Source organism: Mustela lutreola, chromosome 5 (genome assembly GCF_030435805.1).
Source record: "Mustela lutreola isolate mMusLut2 chromosome 5, mMusLut2.pri, whole genome shotgun sequence".
NCBI lineage: Eukaryota > Metazoa > Chordata > Mammalia > Carnivora > Mustelidae > Mustela > Mustela lutreola.
Genome location: NC_081294.1, coordinates 26,920,813 through 26,940,517, shown reverse-complemented (window position 1 = coordinate 26,940,517; position 19,705 = coordinate 26,920,813). Strand labels below are relative to the sequence as shown.

Sequence of the window (19,705 nt, the reverse complement as noted above, 5' to 3'; positions counted from 1 at the left end):
CAAAGAGCCCGGCTTTCTGTGCTCTGAAGATCAAAGGGCTGCAGATACCCATCTCATGGCAGTAGAGAGAAGCCACACCTCTGTCTGGCAGAGAGGACCGTCTATGCTGAAACTCTACCAAACCGTCCAGAGAAGCTTTATCTTAATCCAGGGTTAACTTCAAAGCCTGTTTGTCATGGTTTTCATCTGCATCTTTTCAAGTCACTTTATCCTGAGGAGAAACATATACTGTCCATTGAAATGAGATTGTTGGAGGACTTAGGGGCCTTGTTTCGTAAGTTTCAAGGAAATATCTTTTTTGTTTTGTTTTAGATTTCATTTGTTTATTTGACAGGGAGAGACACAGCGAGAGAGGGAACAAAGCAGGGGGAGTGGAAGAGGGAGAAGCAGGCTTCCCGCTGAGCAGGAAGCCCAATGCAGGCTCGATCCTAGGACCCTGGGATCATGACCTGAGCCAAAGGTAGACGCTTAACAACTGAGCCACCCAGGTGCCCTCAAGGCAATATCTTTAACAGGGATTAGTAGAAGGCATGCGTCTGCCTGATTAGGCTAGGTGCAGCTGACCAAGTTTTCGCTCCGTCAGTCTTCCATGGCCAGCAGATAAATCAGTGACAAGACAAATGAACAGGCCCACAGCAGTAGATCCCTACAGTGGAAAACTGTGCAGAAATAAAAAGAAGCAGAAGATTGGGACACAAAATGCCCAAATAAGGATACTGAGTGAAAGAAGGTAGAAAAAAGTCAGTTTATACCATATGAGTCCCTTTACGTGAAATTCAAGAAATGGCTAATGAATGTCCGTGCTGGCAGGGGAGTGGCTACCTGTGGTTGTGGGGTCATTCAAGGAGGGGCAGGAGGCGGGGACTTCCAAGGAGCAGGAGGAAGTTTCTGGTTTGACTCATGCACACTAGCACACACACACGTGCACATACACATATATATGTCGAAGCTTACCGTGTCCATAATTTCACAGGTGTGTCTGCGTATATGTGCAAACACAGAAAATTGTATACTTTAAACATATGCAGTTCACTGCATGTCAATTGTACTTCAGTAAGGCAAACAAGTGGGGGTACTATTGTGGTCTATCTTTATTGCCACCTGAACTAATCTCATTGACTCGTTTCCAAGTTTCTTGGGAGCAGAGCTGATCTGCTCTCAATGACCCCAGGAGGCTCACAGAAAGCAGCAATGAGTAGCAGGGGAGTCCCTCTGGGGCCAGGGCAGGAGCTCTCCTCTGAGGAGAAGAATGCCAGCCCAGGCTACTCATAGGCTCTTTTTGAGCTCAGTAGGTTAAAAGAACATTAGAGGTGGGGTAAACTAGGATTGTGCACCTTCCTCGGTACTTTCATACCTTCCTGATGCTGCTTTCCATGAGAGAATTTCTGATTGGTCAGATTCCAAGGATGTTGATGAGCAGCTGTATGTACTAGTGGGTAGAGTTATTGTTTCGTAACCAATCAAACTCAACCTTTCTTCTCCATTTTTTTTCTTCTTCTGGGCAACAGAGACGGTAAAGCCTGGACTTACCCCCTGTCCTTATTCTAGTCTGAGCGAGTGAATCAACCCTCCTTGAAACACTTTCCACTTGGTGTTCTCTTATTTCCTGTGATGATTTCTCTTTATTTCCCGGAACTCTAAATAGTGGAGCACTCCCAGTGTCTTAGCCTGTTTGGGCTGATATAAGAAAGATGTCAAAGACTGGGTGGCTTATAAACTGCAGAAATTCATTCCTCACGATTGTGAGGGCTGAGAAGTCCCAGATCAAGGCACTAGCAGAGTCAGTGCCTGGTGAGAGCCTGCTTCCTGGGTCACAGACGGCCGTCTGCTTGCGTATCCTCACACGGTAGAAAGAGCGAGGGAGCTCTCTGGGCTGTCTTTTATAAGGGCACGGACCCCATTCATGAGGCTTCCACTCCCATGACCTAATCACCTCTCAAAGATCCCGCCTTCCCATGCCATCACACTGGGGTTTAGGATTTCAACGTAGCAGTTTTGTGTGTGTGTAGGGGTAGGAGCAAGGGCAGACACAGCTATTTAGTCCATAGCACCCAGAGTACAAGCCTCGTGTCTTTTTTCTTCCCCGCTAGGTTCACACAGTAGTTGTTTTCCTTCCATTTCAAGGCTGTTAATATCATCCAAATACTCACGCTGACTTCTAAGCGCATAACCCCAATCCGAACCTCTTCTGAATTCCAGTCTTATACATCCAACGGCCTATTGACATTTCCTTTCAGATCTCTAAGAGACATCTCAACATGTCTCTAAGTGAACTTTTGATTTTCCCCACCCCCACCATTTCTAGTCTACCTTCCATCTTTCCCATCTCAATTATGGGCAACTCAAAACCTTGAAATCCATCTCGAGTTCTTTTTTCTCACACATCCAGTTAATTAGAAAGTCTTGTTGTTTTGCCTTCAAAACATGCCCAGTGTCTGTCCAACTTCCTCCATGTCTTTTGCTACCACCTGATGTTATCCATCATTGTCTCGTCCCTGAGTCAGTCGCGTGGCTTCTTAACCACTCTTTGTGCTCCTCCTTTTCCCTCTACAGCAGCCCAAGGCATCTTGTCAATCCTAACTCAATTCTTTGCACTCCTGTACTTAAAATCCCCACCCCCACCCTCACCCACCCGATGGTTTCTTAATGTGCTCAAGGTAAAAATCCAAAGTCTTCTTTGTGGTCTCTAAGGGCCTTCATGACCTTCCCTTTCCCTGTCCGTCACCACTCTGTTTGTTCACACACTGCAGTCCCAACAAACACTTGGCTTCCCCCTGAGCTCTCTGAGCATACTCCTACTTATTCCCAATTGACGGTCTTTCCTATTACTATCTCTTTAGCCTGGAATGTTCTTCTTCCGGATACCTATTTCATTCAGATTCTTAGTGCCTTCCTTAAAATCTTTTTGGTGGAGGCCATTCTTGACCCTCTTATATAAAACAGGAACCCTCCCCTGTTGATCACTTCCAGTCCTTAGCCTGTTTATTGTCTCCACTGCTCTTACCACTGTCTTACATATTATACATTTACTTGTTTATTCTCTTTCCCCCTGGCTCAAGCCATGGCATATGCAAACACAAGGAAAGAGTCTCTGATTATTTTATTTGTTGCTATATCCCCGATGCCTGGACACAGAAGGCAGTCAATAAATACTTGCTGAATGATTACATGAAGTATTCTTTTTTTGCTAGGGCAGTAGCGCTCAAGGTTTCCCTAATCTATTCCATCCCTGATTTCCTCCTCTCCTTGGGAACAACGGACACACGATTCTTTAACAGAGACTTAATGTTTAAGGCACAACGACAGAGAGGGACTGGTGCCCACATGGTTCAGGAATAACCCAGGACCAATATGACAATGACAGTATCTGCAGCTGCTGGCATGACTGCTCAGAGACTGCTATGCCCGGGCACTCAGTGGGCTACTAACTTCTCATTATTAGGCATCTCCAATTTCCAAATCCATAGGATCTCCACCAAGTGTTAAATTATGCCTTAAGTAAGGCATATGTGTGTTTGATTCTGCTTAGTGGCTTGGCTAATGCTTTTCCTTCTTCTGAACCTCATTACTTCATCCCAGGTTCCCATTTCAGAGTAGACTCTTTCAGTGTTTCCCCATCTATCAACCCAGGATAATAATAGTACCTACCTAATAGGTTTTTGTGAAGATTAAATGAAGTAATGCTGATACAGTGTTCAGCACAGTGCTCTGTCCATAATTAGAGTGAAATACTTTTTTTCTGTTCTTAGCTATTACTCAATACCTATATTCTACATATTTTTATAGTCTTCCTTCAGTGGTAGTATATTTGCATCTGCTATTTCAGAGGTATTTTGGAGTCTCTGCAGTGATTCACAGCTCTGCTCTCTGTAGTGGGTATATCAGGAAAGGGAGTTGGCATTTTTTTTTTTTTTTTAAATCACTACCAACAATTGTCACCACGAACATTTGTTACTTTTCCCCAGTGATCAGAGGAAAGTTGAGTAAGATGAACTCTTCCCTCTACTCTAAGGAAATACCAGGCTTTGGAGGGATTTTGTAAATTCTGGGAAAAGTAGGAAGAACTTGGTGTTGGATTAGTAGCAGGATGTGTGTTTGCACTGAGTCATGTTGAAAACTTACTGAACTTGAAGACATGAATTGATCGTCGCACCAGTAGGTACAGTTAGGTGACTCTTTTCAACAGCACTTGGAGACAAAAAGCAGAGAAAATCAGCAGTTAGGGTAAAACAAGGTTAGAGCTTGATGAGGAAGCCTTGTTGAAGGCACTGGTGAGAGATTATTTAAGAAGAGGAATCATAGGATATGGCTGGGCAGAAAAGGAGGTAAAGTCAGAGAGGTGCTTATAGATTATGAGACAACCAACAATGGAGAGATCAGAAGATAGGCAGTTCTTACTAGGCTGAGGACCCAAGGTATTGGGTACAAAGGGTTGAAAGGGCTGGGATTTGGTGCAATTTTAGAGTTTTAATATTTCAGGTTGGATGACTCTGGATGACAGATATTTCTAGTCATGGTCTTGAAGAGTAGGAAGGAAGAGAAAGTAACGGGAAAGCCATCAGAGTTGAAGAGGTTAAGAAACTTTGAGTCTAGAATGTTCCATGGGTCCTCTCTGACATTATTGGGACTCAGAAGTTCCCAGAGTTTTTGGGCTGAGAGACAGAGCTCTTCTCCAGGACATGGAAGCCAGGAGTGATCCAGCCCTTCAGATGAGTCCCTGCTTGCTACTAAAAGGATAAAATGAAGAGGAAGAAGAGTAGGAAGTGGAGGAGGGAGACTGAGGGAAGGAGAAGAGAAAGAAAGGAAAAGAAACCAAAGGAGTCTGGTTCAAAGTGGTTCTTCAGTGCCCTTGCAATTACATTTCTGCTAGATAATCATGCCATTTCACCAGACATGCCTGTCATATCTGAGTTTCTTTTGCACTTAAATTGTGCTCTTCCTACTTGATATTTATGTCACAGGAGAAGAGGCTCAGAGCACTTTTATGACTGGCCCATAATGACATAACATGTTATGTTACAGGACAGGGGGGTTGAAGGTTGCAGATGGAGTTAAGGTTGCTAATGGGCTAATGGGATAATCGTAAGATCAAGAGATTATTCTGGATGATCTGAGTGGGCCCAATGTCATCATAAGAGTCCTTATAAACAGAAAAGGGGGGAAAAGAGATAGTGTCATGATGATGCCGTACAGGAGACTCACTGGCCATTGCGGACTTTGAAACCAGGGGCCGAGGGCAAGGGACTGAGGAGTGTGGGTAGCCCCTTAGAAGATGAAAAAAGCAGGAAAACAATGCTTCCCTATAGCCTCCAGAAAGGAATGCGGCTTTGTTCACACCTGAGTTTTAGTCCAGGTGGACCCATCTCAGACTTGTGACCTCCAGAGCTGTATGATACTAAATCTATGCTGTTTTAAGTCGCCAACTTTATGAGAATGTCTAATGCCGATAATAGGAAACTAATTCATACCCCTGGAAATACAGTGACGTGTAAGTATCCAGTCTGAAGGATTCCTACCCACACCAAGACTGCGAGGACCACCTTGCCCTTGGATCACTGCTTTACTGGGGCTGCCCAGGCCTGCCCAGGGTTGAACGAGTGGCCTTCCTGCATGTCTCATTGGCTAGAAGGCCTGGAGGACCAGTATGGGGCCAAATTCTTCCTGAATGGAGTAAGGAAGCCTGTTTGAACCCAGGGATGTGAAATCTTGGCTGGATTATCCAGTCGATTCTCAGGATGCTTGGCAAAGCTCCCTGGTTTGCAGCGTAATCTCAGTAATGGAAAGCTCCAGCCCCGTGGTTGCCCCCTCCGCGAGCAGCCTGGGCAGGCGAATTGGAGAAATACCTTCGCATGTTCTTGGGCTTACTTCCTCCACTGTCTTGGTTTGCTTGTGGGCGAGTGGGGTGGGCTAGGAAAGGTGGGGTAATAGAAGTAGAAAGGCACCAGGGGGACCTGCAGACCCACAGTGGCTCATAATCATCTGGTCTCAGCACCTCTTGGTGGCCACGAAGAAACTTGTTCAGGGTTGAACCAGAAGACTAGCTCAGGCCTTTTCCCTCTGCAGAACTTGGCCGAGAGAAACTGCCCATTTCTTTTTAAAATGCAAAAATCCTATCTCGCCTTGGAAGAGAGTCCGGGAGAAGACTGAGGGGTCTCCATAGAGAGGTGTTAGGAAAAGTTCGGAACTGGGTGGAGAAAGGCAGCCAAGGGGGCAGCACTGAGCCGGGGCGTGGAGGAGTGGGGTTCCCCGGTGCCCCACCTCTGCGCTCAGCACTTTCGGCCTGTATTTTGGCCAGGGAGGGCTGGCCTGGGGGCCTCTCTTTCCGCAGTCCCGCCCAGGGTGGCTCTCCCGGGTCTCCCCTATTTGGCCGGCTCGGCAGGGCTCTGGGCGGGGCTGGAGGAGCGTGGGGGTGGGAGGCCGGAGGAAGATGCGCGGAGCTGGCTGCGAGGCCGAGGCCGGGCGGCGCGGAAGGCAGAGGGGTGGGGATCTTGGGTGGGCTGCCCCCTCCCGCTCTGACCCATTCCACACCCCGCGGAAAGCAGGCGCTGCCAGTTGAATCATTCCCCTTTCAGGAGGGAAGGGGGATAAAGGTAACTAACCCCTTTCTGCGTAAGAAAGCAAAGGGAGATCCCGGGCAGCTTTGCAGCCGCTCTGTCCCACTCCTGGACCATGCACCTCTGCAGCGTTCTGCTCGGCCACAGGCGAGGACTTGATTTCTTGAGCTGAGAGCTAAACTTTGTTGACTTTTCTTCTCCCCAACAACTGAATCATGCCATGTGCCCAGAGGAACTGGCTTGCAAACCTCTCCGTTGTAGCCTACCTCCTTAACTTTGGGGTCCTTTGCTATGGGAGCCAAGCTCAGCCAGGCCCAGTGCAGTTCCCGGACAGAAGGCAAGGTTAGTGGCTTTTCTTTATTTCCTTTAAAAACCGTGGTGGGGAGACGCGTGAAAAGTTGGTTGCTCCCCCTCCCCCACTGGCTGAACTCTGCAAAACCGTTTGGCTGAGTCGTAAGAAAATCTGGGCTGGGAGCTCAGTACCATAGGTTGTCTCAGAATTCAGTGTTGAAAGTGATGATTCCTTAATTCTTACCGAAAGGCTGCGAATCCCGTCTCTTACACACTAATGCTGAGGCAGAAAAGACCCAAGTGGTAACTGGTAACGCCCCCCTCCCCTTTTGTCTCCTCTTTGAATGCTGCACTGTTTCAATCTCTATTTTTCAAGTTCTGAACACAGAAAATGATTTTTTTTTTTTTTTTTTTAGTTCAAACTGGCCACTGGGGGTGTTTCTAGTTAGTTTCAGCTCTGGACAGGGGAGGGGAAATGTGATTCCGGCCTCCTGCTGAGTGAGTTTGGCTGTCTTTTGGTTTCCTGGAAAGATTTAGGGCTGTGTTTTAAAAATAACAGTTCTTTTGGGGGGAAATTGACCACTGTAGGGGCTCACCTTTCCCTGCAGGGCCTTCTGATGGCAGCTGGCTGCATCTCCTTGTGAATGTCCTGAAGCATACAGTGCCGTTGGAAACGCTGGATGCGGTGTGAGGACAACTTGCCCTTTAAACCTAACACCTGGAGCAGAGGGTACTGCTGCCTCTGCTTTTTTATTGGACTTGGGAGGGTCAGAGACACTCCGGTGTTTTGTGGGGAGTTCCATGTGCTTCCAGGAGAAGACAGAGCTGCAGCAATGGTCCACGTGGCTGGAGAAAGTTGCATGCGCCAAGACTGCTGTGGCACTCTGCCTGTGTCAGCTCAGCAACCACTGCCTACAGCTTTCTGGGGTGCAGGGACCATTGTTACTGTCTCTGTTTTAAAGCTGGGGAAGCATGATGAGTTCATGGGCCCAGTTCATGGCGGAGTGAGGTTTTGAACCCAGGTAGCCTGGCTCCGGAGGCTGGCCTCTTAGCAATAATAAGGTAGGGACAACACACACACACACACACACACACACACACAGACATACAGACACACAAATGCACAGACACACCCACACACCCACAGCACTGCTTTAGCAGACATGAAGTCCAGTGTTTTGCTGACTGTGCTCAAGCCTTGAGAAGCTTGCCTAGCATTCTGACCCTCTTAATCCTCAAGACCACTTGGGTGGCAGAGATCACGAGCCTGTCTTTGTTGAGGCTTTCTACACAGGGTTCTGCCTACGTTGCAAAGTTCCAACACAGCTGAGAGCTCATCTACTGTGACTTCAAGAGCCATCAGGAGCAAGTCCCTTTTGCTTTCCTTGGAAGCTGGAGCCAGGCACTGGGGTTAGATGTCAGCCAGCCAGCACTTGCTTGTGTAAACGTTCCAGATACCATCTCCCACCCCCAAGTTTAAAATAGCAGTGTTTGTTTTTCTTTGAAAAACAGCCCCTTTGTGAAAAATCTCTCTTCTGGCAGCACAGACAGAGCCTGTGAGCACTTCCCAGGGCATTTAGAGATGACCTGGTTCAAAGACACACATTCTCGTGGATTGGTTGCTTTTCAGGTCTCCTTGCTCCACATCTTTGTAAGCGAATTCAGCTTAGTGTGGAGCAGACGCCCCTGGGCCTTGCTCTCTCCTTTCTGGAAGGTGAGAGATGGTTCTTTTGCTTGGTCACCACTGGGGTTACGTGCTGAAATTATTTGATATTGACAAAGAGCTCTACAGTGCTCCGAGTTTATCAGCGATGCCCAGCTATTTAGGTTTTAAAAAGAATTTTCATTCCTAAAAGTCTTTTCCCCCACAATATTTGTTCTTAATAAACTTACCAATGGACTTACAAGTAATCCATCTTTGGTCCAACAGAGAAATTTCTGAGCAGGCTTCATTTAGAACCGAGTGGAGAGAGAGAACAACTGAGAGAGAGACAGAGAGATGGAGAGAAGGGACGAGAAAATTCTAGGGCTTCTTGGGACTAAGATGACCTGAATTTTGCCCCAAATGGCCAACCCCTCATTTCACAAAGAACCAATGTCCCTAGATTTCCATTTCTACTCTGACATTTTTGAATTGCGCCCAAATGCTGCATGTTTAAACCCGCCAAAGACTTCAGATATCATCTCTGCCAGCCTTATTTTTCCGGAGGTGGAGTGAGGGGCCTGGGAGGTGAGTCTTTTAGTCAGCGTGAATTCGCGGACACCTAGGAAGTGCTACTTCAGCCCAGGGGTGGAGGGGAGTGCACAGGGTCCCATGGTTGGAAACATTCTGATCCTACATAATCCTTAACATTCTTTCTAGTTCTATGGGGCAGAGGGCAGAGGCAGGCTTTTAGCCCTGGGAAGAACACAGAGGTACATTCAATCTTTTCTTGGACCAGGAAAGGCAGATATTCTTGCTACAGCGCTTGCCTGTGATACCAAAACATGCAGGGACTTCCCCAAGCTTTCCTGGTTCCCAATCAAGTATCAGAACAGTGGGAAGCTTCAGTCTTGTGCACAACATACTGCCTTTCTGCGACAGCCATGATAGCCCCTTGGGTTCCTTATTCCTTCTACTGCCTGCAAGTCGCCGGCTGTTTCTATGATCTCGGTGCTCCCAGCAACTCGGGAATCAACAGTGCCGGCATTTCGTCCCAGGGTAGAGATGTGCTTTCGGCTGCTCAGGTTTCTGCAAGAACAGAAGGAGTGTTTCCAGACAGAAGTTTCGAGTGTGCTTCAAGACAAATGGTCTAATCATGTATTTCTGCTACTGGGGGGAAAAAAAAAGGATGGAAATGATCTCATTTATTTTCTTTATGTAAGGAGACACTTCACAGTTTTGGTAGTTTTCTACCATAAAAATGTATTTGAAAAGTTGCAACATCCCACTTGGAGGAGAATTCTGAAAATGAACTTCTGACTCTTAGAGAATTTCATTGCCCTTTTTAGTGAAGAGTCTTAGAAATTTACTGCTCTCTAAGAGAGAAATACACCATATCAAGAGTTAAATATAGATTTAACCTAAACTATAAAATCTGGCAGGTAAAATATTCTCTCAGCTCTCTTCCTTTCTTCCTAAGCAGAGGGTAAAAGATCACCTGGTGTTGTGAATTTTCAAAAGCACTTGTGCTGGGGCGCCTGGGTTGCTCAGTGGTTTAGAGCCTCTGCCTTCGGCTCGGGTCATGGTCTCAGGGTCCTGGGATCGAGCCCCGCATCGGGTTCTCTGCTCAGCTGGGAGTCTGTTTCCCCCTACTCTCTCTCTCTGCCTGCCTCTCTGCCTGCTTGTGATCTCTGTCAAATAAATAAATAAAATCTTTAAAAAAAAAAAAAAGCACTTGTGCCAACAGGCTTCACTCAAAGTTTCCCATGAGGTATCATCAATGTTTATGACTGAGGGTTTGGAGGCTAATTTTAAAGAAGGCAAATCAAGGTATTCAGGGCTGATAATGTATTTCTATAAAGGGGCAGACTGTGATGGGATTACAGTGTGCCTCAGTTCCCCCCACCCACAGCCTTGCTGACGTGCCACCTTGATGTCTGGTTCTCAGCAGTAGACCCTTGAGAAGCCGCAAGGGCAGCCATTAGAAGGGTCGGCTCTGGGGTCAGATCACCCCAGAATAAATCCTCACCCCTCTTTTTATCAGGGTGGGAATGAAGGCTAAGCTGAGGGACATGGTTAATAATATCTGTCCCAGAGAACAGTACGGATTAGACAAGACCGGGTTAGTATACCGGTATAAATGGTTAGTATAAATAGTAGTATAATGGATAAATCGTATAATATAAATGGTTAGTATAAATGGTAACGATTATTTCCTGATTTGTGCTTTCTCCATTCCTGTTATATCCCTTCTGAGCTCAGCTTTCTGTTGGCCAAGGTTGTAGTTACCTCATCTTCCAAACTCAATATGCACTGAGAGGAAGCCAAGGTGAGCGTGGGCTTCTCCCCTGCCTCTGCTTGGAGGTTGTATCTTTATGGTGCAGTGATCCCTGATGGCCAAGTTTCTGTCATAGCCACCGAGTGCTCTTGGTCAAGCACTGTTCAACCTCTATTACATTTATAAATACACGGGATTCTCACAGCCACCCTGGGAGGCAGAAACTCGTATTGTGATGCCTTTGTATAGATAAGGCAACAGCAGGTGGGCTACCAACATAAATCAGACTCCTGTGGCCTCCTATTTCTGTCCACACCTATAGGCTGACATGGCTTGCTGCTTCGTTTGCAATCAAATTAAGAGGCAATACTAGTCTTAACCTCTTACTACTCTACCTGCTAAACAGGCCATTGTACAGGAAGGGCAGTGGCTAGGAAGATCGTTTTGAAATAGAAAGCATGAGATTTCAGTATAAGGGATGCTGCCTATTGGCTCTGGGGCCTTTCTTAGGCTCAGTGTCTTTATCTATGAAATGAGAATTCTCTGATCTGTGGCACAGGTTGTGATGACCGAGTGAGAAGGGACTGATGGTCCCTGGCTCCTCGCAAGTGCTCGTTAAATGGTGATAGTGGTTGTTACCGTCGTGTTATTGTAGAGCCAACTTACGCTGGTTCTCTTCCAAACCCATTAGATGAAAAGCAACTGGGTCAAGAGGTCTAAATTTGTTTGCTTTTTTGTTCTTTGAGGAGTAGGTGCTGGGGCTTAGGCAAGCTTTAGCTTTCATTTTATACTTTCAAAAATTGTGTTTAATTCGTTGAGATACAACTACAGAGACAGGCCCTGTAAGGCACAGACGAGCGTTCCCTGAGAGCATCTGGGCAGGGACCACGCACAGCTGGGCCCACTGCAAGGTGATGGCTGTCCACTTGAATAAGGCTTTTCTGCCCGTAACTTCCCATCCACTGCTCACCCTGAAGAAGCCAGAGACATCACTGTGATAGTAGAATAAAAGAGTAACCTGAGAAGAATACCAGGGAAGCCAATTGTATCCACCCTGTTCTGACCCATCCTCTCCTTTCCTCTCCTGAGCTCGGAACTTGGTAGGATACTAAATATACTAAAGATACTAAATACACTAATATAATATACTGAATATACTATATATAAATATAGTATATTATACTAATATAATATACTAAATATATCAGATACTAAATATATACAGATACTAAATATATGTAGTATATTTAGTCAGATACTAAATATATACAGTCAGATACTAAATATCTGACATATATAGTCAGATACTATAGTATATATATGTATATGCATATATGTGTGTATATGCATACATATACATATACATATATGCATATATACACACATATGTGCATATATATGCATATGCATATATGTGCATATACACATATACATATATATGTATATATATGTATCTATACATATATATGTATCTATGGACGTATATACATATATATATGTACGTCCATAGATACATATATAGTCAGATACAGTAGGCAGTATGGAGACTGAGTCCATTTGACTCCGAGTTCATGGCAAGTTAGTGTCACTGATTCAGGCAAAACCCTTTTCTTTTATTTTTTTCTCTGCACTTTTGTCTCTACACCCATTCCTCCTCATGGAAAATCATTTTAATGGGTTCCATATGTATTTTTCATTTACATATGTTCTGGCTGACTTTGTATTATTGTTTTGGTGTGCTTGTATTTTCCATTGATGTCAGTGGCTCTGTATTAACTTGTTTTGTTTCTTCTTTTACACTCAACATTGTTTTTAAAGATATATCCATGTTGCTGTGTGATCTCTTGCTCTGAACTGCTGCGATCAGAAGCAATAGTTCTGGATTTTTTTTTTTTTTAATGTTTAAAAAACGGAGACTGTTCATTAGTACCTAAGAGTGAAAACTCTGTGCTCGGCCCCAAATTTCATCCAAGGCAGAAACAAACGATTTCACGAAGTGTGTTGGAAGGCAGTTATCTGGGAAAAGAGGCTGTTTTATAAATGTACCCCCATTAAGTCCGGTTCTTTTAATTAACCAGCTACAAATGTGCTCACTGATTGAGTGACACATTACGCGTCAAGCACCTGTGACGTGCAAGATTCTGGCCCCCAGAGGCTTCGGGAATAAAGTCTCATTAACAAAAAGCACGGTAAAATGAGGTATTCTGGGAGGTATGGAAAGTAAGGACCTGAGAGAACTTCAGCCAGGAACATTAGGAGAAGGAAGGGGGATTGGAGTTGGGACTTCCAAACCTAAATGAGAACAGACGGGCTGTCAGTGCAACAGACAGGGTAGCGGGAAGTTAACAGCCGAAACTGCATAGGCTGGGAGGCGGAATGTCGCTGGGAGACGGCAGGTGGCACTTGTTTTCTCCCCTCTCTCTCTTGCTTCCACCCTGGCTCCTTTTCTTTTCTTTTTTTCCCCCTTTAATGCAAAAGTTGGTTATTTTACTAAGTGGCTCATGGTTTGCCTTAAATAGTCTGTAATCCCGAGTGATGATTTGCTCCTGTTAGATTCCTTGTTCTTCTCAAACATCGGGCTGAGGAGGAAGGGGTGGGAATTTAAGCGTGAGCAAGCCAAAAGGTGCGTGTATGTTCTCGCGTGTGGAAGGGACAAGCGTTGTTCCTGTCTTGCGTTTTTAAAGTGGTAGTTTTCATCTTACCATTTTATTTTGTATACTTCGTTAACACAGAAAGAAAATGCGAGTTTGTTTTTTTAAGGACCCGTTTCGCGGCACAGAACGCGAACGCCGTGACTGGTGTGAAGTTTGTCGGCGTGTATACGACCGACCGACCGGTTAGCTGTTTTTATTTTTCCTCGGACCCAAGTTAATGAGAAGTTCCTGAGGCGTTTAAGCTCCTTCAAATAAACAGTGGAGCTCTGTGATTTGTATTCAAGAACTTGAGGCTTGAAACATTCCTTTCGCTGACCTTGCCCCTTTGCTAACAGAACGCCTCATGAATGAATTCATCTTAATTTGACTCTGGGAAAACATCTGCCCTCCAGAGTTGTGCCTGGGTGTCGGCTCAGACTGCCACGTGTCCTCAAGGAGGGGCCCCGAGTGGATTTGAGTTGTTCAGGGAATTTACTGTTGACAGTATTTGTGCAGTAGATGGGACCTGCAGACTTCAGGCCAACGCTGGTATTTTGCCCTCAACACGCTAAGTTCCGAATGGCGGAGCGTTGGCCTTGCTGTAGACTCCGCCGAGAGTGCTCGCCGTCTCATTCTTTGTCTTCTCTTCTTTCAGAGCATTTTCTCAAGGCCCTGCCCGAGTACCACGTGGTGGCCCCAGTCCGAGTAGATGCCAGGGGGCACTTTCTGTCCTATGGCTTGCACCATCCCGTCACTGACAACAGCAGGAGGAAGAGAGATGTGGATGGCTCAGAGGACCGGGTGTACTACAGAATTTCACATGAGGAGAAGGACCTGTTCTTTAACTTGTCGGTCAATCAGGGATTTCTTTCCAAAAGCTATATCTTGGAGAGGAGGTACGGGAACCTTTCCCACGTGAAGATGGTGGCTTCCTCAGCACCCCCTTGCCATCTCAGGGGCACAGTGCTGCAACAGGGTGCCAGCATCGGGACCGCAGCCCTCAGTGCCTGCCAGGGACTGGTGAGTGCCTGGGTCCCTCTCTCCCTCCTCTGCCCCCAGGCCCCTGTCCTCTCGGCTTACACACCCAGTACCCATGGGTTCACACACACCTTCAGTGTGTGCAAACTGAGCACTTGTGATGTGCGCGGTCCTGGCTGCCAAATGGGTTGGGGAAGAAATGCAAAAGAAAAAGTTGACCGATCTGGAAGGTATGGAGAGTGAGGGCGCTGAGGACTCCGAGCAGGGAGAGCAACTTCAACCAGGGACTGCCTGGGAGCAAGGGAGGACTGGGGTTGCGTCTTCAGCCTCTGAGGCCTCTGTGAGGGTGTTGTGCCTCACTGGCTGGCCGGCCCCTTTTGAATTTGGAAAACCTGGATTTGCACTGAGTGAGAGGCTCACTGGTGTTAACGGTATTGTCAGCAGCTTTTGCGGTCTATAGTTGACTGTGTAGACTTCGTCTTCAGACTTCATACAGAAACTTAGGCAGTCAGTTTATCCCTTCATGCCTTTCTTTCCTTTTCTTTCTTTTTTTTTTTTTAAAGATTTTATTTATTTATTTGACAGAGAGAGATGACAAGCAGGCAGAGAGGCAGGCACAGAGAGAGGAGGAGGCAGGCTCCCTGCTGAGAAGAGAGCCCGATGCGGGGCACGATCCCAGGACCCTGAGATCATGACCTGAGCCGAAGGCAGCAGCTTAACCCACTGAGCCACCCAGGCGCCCCATGCCTTCGTTTTCTTATCTATGAGATGGAGATTGTGACAGTACCCATCTCATATACCAGGGCGTGGCATATGGTTTGCCGACCAAATCTGTTCATCTCTTGTTTTTATAAATAAAGCTTTACTGGAAACAGATAAGCCCACACGTTTGCATTGTCTAAGGTTGCTTTCGGACTACAACAGCAAATGAGTAGTTGGGGTCAGGACTGTATGACCCATGAGGCCCCAAAAATTGCTATCTGGCTTTTATAGGAAAAAAATTTGCTGATCCCTATAGGATATTGTGGAAATTAAATGAATTAATATATATAAACACCTTAGAAGAGTGCTTATAAACAATACGCACTCAATGGTTGTTGGTGGCTATTATCTTTTTTTATGTTTCCAACATACCAGGTACTAAAATATGTGGCATATGAGGTAGTTTCCATACGTTCTTCTCTCCTGCTCTCCAGCCCCCCATCTTGGTTGTATTGCGTAGATGATGAAGCTTGGAGATGTTGAATAAATTGCACAGTTCATTTGAGCCCAAGTCTTTCTACCAGTTGCACTCTGATCCCCTCATTTTCCATAGTTTTGGGGAACCATGAATCTACTTTCTGTCTCTGTTATCTGCCTATTTGAAACCTTTGTTTTAATGAGTCCTCCAGGAGATTCTGGTGCTCACTGAAGTCTAACGGTCACCGGACTACAACAGTCACTCATAACCCTGTTTGAACATTAGGATCCACGGGGAGTTTTTTAAAAAAATTTTTTAAATTTTTTATTATGTTATGTTAGTCACCATACAGTACATCATTAGTTTTTGATGTAGTTTTCTAGGATTCATTGTTTACATATAACACCCAGTGCTCCATGCAGTATGTGCTCTCCTTAATACCCACCTGGGCTAACCCACCCCCCTACCCCACTCCTCTCCAAAACCCTCAGTTTGTTTCTTGGAGTCCACAGTCTCATGGTTTGTCTCCCCCTCTCATTCCTCCCCTTCATTTTTCCTTTCCTTCTTCTAATGTTCTCCATGCTGTTCCTTATGTTCCACAAGTAAGTGAAACCATACAATAATTGACTTTCTCGGCTTGACTTATTTTACTCAGCATAATCCCCTCCAGTCCCGTCCATGTTGATGCAAAAGTTGGGTATTCATCCTTTCTGATGGCTGAGTAATATTCCATTGTATATATGGACCACATCTTCTTTATCCATTCATCTGTTGAAGGGCATCTTGGCACTTTTCACAGTTTGGCTCTTGTGGACATTGCTGCTATGAACATGGGGGTACATGTGACCCTTCTGTTCACTACATCTGTGTCTTTGGGGTAAATATCCAGTAGTGCAATTGCAGGGTCATAGGGTAGCTCTATTTTTAATTTTTTTTAGGAATCTCCACATTGTTTTCCAAAGTGGCTGAAGCAACTTGCATTCCCACCAATAGTTTAAGAGGGTTCCCCTTTCTCCAAGTTCTCTCCAACATTTGCTATTTCCTGCCTTTTTAATCTTTGCCATTCTAATTGGAGTAACATGGTATCTCAATGTGGTTTTGATTTGAATCTCCCTGATGGCTAGTGATGATGAACATTTTTTCATGTGTCTGTTATAGCCATTTTTATGTCTTCATTGGAAGTGTCTGTTCATGTCTTCTGCCCATTTTTTGACATGATTATCTGTTTTGTGTGTGTTGAGTTTGAGGAGATCTTTATAGTTCTTGAATATCAGCCCTTTGTCTGTAGTGTCGTTTCCAAGTATCTTTTCCCATTCTGTGGGTTGCCTCTTTATTTTGTTGACTGTTTCCTTTGCTGTGCAGAAGCTTTTGATCTTGATGAAGTCCCAAAAGTTCATTATCACTTTTGTATCCTTTGCCTTTGGAGACGTGTCTTGAAAGAAGTTACTATGGCTGATGTTTAAGAGGTTACAGCCTACGTTCTCCTCTAGGATTTTGATGGCTTTCTGTCTCACATTGAGGTCTTTCATCCATTTTGAGTTTATCTTTGTGTATGGTGTAAGAGAATGATTGAGTTTCATTCTTCTGTATTTAACTGTCCCATTTTCCCCAGCACTATTTATTGAAGAAACTGTCTTTTTCCCACTGGATATTTTTTCCTGCTTTGTTGAAGCAATCAGACAACAAAAAGAAGTAAAAGGTATTCAAATTAGCAAAGAAGAAGTCAAACTCTCTTTCTTCACAGAGACATGATACTTTATGTGGAAAACCCAAAAGACTCCACCACCAAATTTCTAGCACTCATATAGCAATTCAGTAATGTGACAGGAGACAAAATCAATGCACAGAAATCAGTTGCTTTCTTATACACTAACAGTGAAACTGTAGAAAGGGAAATTAAAGAACCAATTTCATTTACAATAGCACCAAAATCCGTAAGATACCTTGGAACAAACCTAACCAAAGAGGTAAATGATCTATACTCAAGGAACTAGAGAACACCCGTGAAAGAAATTGAAGAAGACACAAAAAGATGGAAAAGCATTTCATGCTCATGGATTGGAAGAATAAACATTGTTAAATTGTGTATGCTGCCCAGAGCTATCTATATTTTCAACGCCATCCCGATCAAAATACCAAAAGCATTATTCAAAGTGCTGGCACAAACAATCCTAAAATTTGTATGGAACCAGAAGAGACCCAGAATCGCCAAAGAAATGTTGAAAAAGAGAAACAATGCTGGGGGCATCACGTTGCTTGATTTCAAGCTTTACTACAAAGCTGTGATCACCAAGACAGCATGGTACTGGTACAAAAACAGACACACAGACCAGCGGAACTGAGGAGAGAGCCCAGATATGAACCTGCAACTCTTATGGTCAAATACTGTTTGACAAAACAGGAAAAAATATACAGTGGAAAAAAGCCAGTCTCTTCAGTAAATGATGCTGGGGAGCTTTTCAAAAGTACCCATTGCCCACCTGTCCTCCCGGATGCTCTGATTTGATGGGTCTGAGAGGGGAGCTCAGACATCTGTAATTCTTTAAAGCTCCCTGGGAAACTCTAACATGCGGTCAGTGTTGCCGGCCAATGGATTGGCGTGAGCGGGGATTAATTAACAGTATTAGCTAATATGACTCTACAGTAGCAGCTCTCCCCAGTAATGCTCGTGTGCAGCCAGGGTTGAGAACCGCTGCTCTCAGTTGGCCCCTCTTTTCACCCTGTGCTTTGTAAGGGAGGTTGCACACTGTTTAGCATTATTCCAGGCTTGGGAACAGAATATTGGGATCTTTTCAATTTCACATGGCCCCAGGGAGCCATGAAGACAACCATCTGGGCGTTTTCATATTCAGATTCCAGATTCCTATTGAGTACAGGGGCACAAAAAAGCAAATATAAACTAATGGACTAATGTGGTAGCCAAGATGATGGAAAATTTTAGATTCAAATTGATGAATGATTTTTTTGCCAGAAGAACCAGTCCACTTGCATTGCCTTGGAGCCCTTCACCCAGAATTGAGCAGTTAATGAACAGTTATAAAATAGGCACTAAAATCCAAAGGACTTTCTTTTCCTTTCTGTGAGCATACAAGCTGGCCAGCTTCAAGTTCATTTGCGATTAAGACCCGGTGCGCCTGGGTGGCTCAGTGGGTTAAAGCCTCTGCCTTCGGCTCAGGTCATGGTCTCAGGGTCCTGGAATTGAGCCCCGCATCGGGCTCTGCTTAGCTGGGAGCCTGCTTCCTCCCTTCTCTCTTTCTTCCTGCCTCTCTGCCTACTGTGATCTGTCAAATAAATAAAATCTTAAAAAAAAAAAAAAAAAAAAAAAAGACCCAGTGCCCCTCATCAAAAGGATAGTGATTGGACGTGTGTCTGATTTCTCCTGATCAATTATCTGGGAATTTGACTTCTGTGTTATTTATTTTCCTTTCACCCAAACATGACCCTACACTCAAATCCACAGGATTTGAGCTTAGGATATATTCACTTTTAAGCCCCCACCCCCCAAACCTAAGGACAGAGGTGGCATTTGGGAAAGCTTTCTGAGGCTTATTTTTGTGAGTCTATTTTTGAGTTTTATGTTCTATTCCACCAGTAGAATCTTTACTACTGTAGTAGCTATATAATTAGTTTGGAAATCAAGTAGACCGATTCCTGCCATGTTACATTTTTTCAAACCTGCTTTAGTAATTCTTGTTCCTTTGCCTTTCCCTGTACATTTTAGAATAATTGGACCACAAAAATTTTCTGAGATTTGGTAGGAATTACATTAAATCTATATATAGAGAGAGAGATTTGGGGAATTAGCATGTGTTATGGTTAGTCCAATCCATGAACACAGTAGGTCTCTTCCAATTCTTCTCATGAAACTTATCCAGGTTGACTGGTGGGACTGAAAACGTCCAAAATACTAGGTTGTCTGTCCTTCCCAAGATGAGAATTTTGTAGCTCCTTGGGCCCTCCCTTCTAAATCTCACTCTGATGGCATTTCTCACCAGGAAATCTCCCAGCCATTAAGTGGGCGGTCCTTACCAAGGGCAGGCCTGTACCACCTGTCAGGTAGTTAGTGTGATTAGAGAATGAGGCTGTTAAGTGGAATCAAAAATTGCCTTGTATTTTTTTTTTTTTTTTCTAATTCACTTTTCTGGATCA

At 44.8% G+C, this 19,705-nt stretch overlaps 1 protein-coding gene across 6 annotated transcripts in view; it reads left to right on the top strand.

Annotated features, from left to right (window-relative positions):
• The first annotated feature begins 6,456 nt into the window (after positions 1-6,456).
• Positions 6,457-19,705, top strand: part of ADAMTS12 (ADAM metallopeptidase with thrombospondin type 1 motif 12) — a 290,913-nt gene continuing 277,664 nt past the window's right edge. For 3 of the 6 annotated variants that reach the window (XR_009353736.1, XR_009353735.1, XM_059173746.1), the window contains exons 1-2: positions 6,457-6,896; positions 14,054-14,418. Coding sequence is in view for 3 of the 6 variants with exons in the window: in XM_059173746.1 (XP_059029729.1) it covers positions 6,770-6,896; positions 14,054-14,418 (492 nt within the window). In the remaining 3 variants the exon portion in view is untranslated. Of the gene's footprint in view, positions 6,897-14,053; positions 14,419-19,705 lie in introns of those variants that run through there. The other 3 variants (XM_059173743.1, XM_059173745.1, XM_059173744.1) reach the window with 3 other exon arrangements.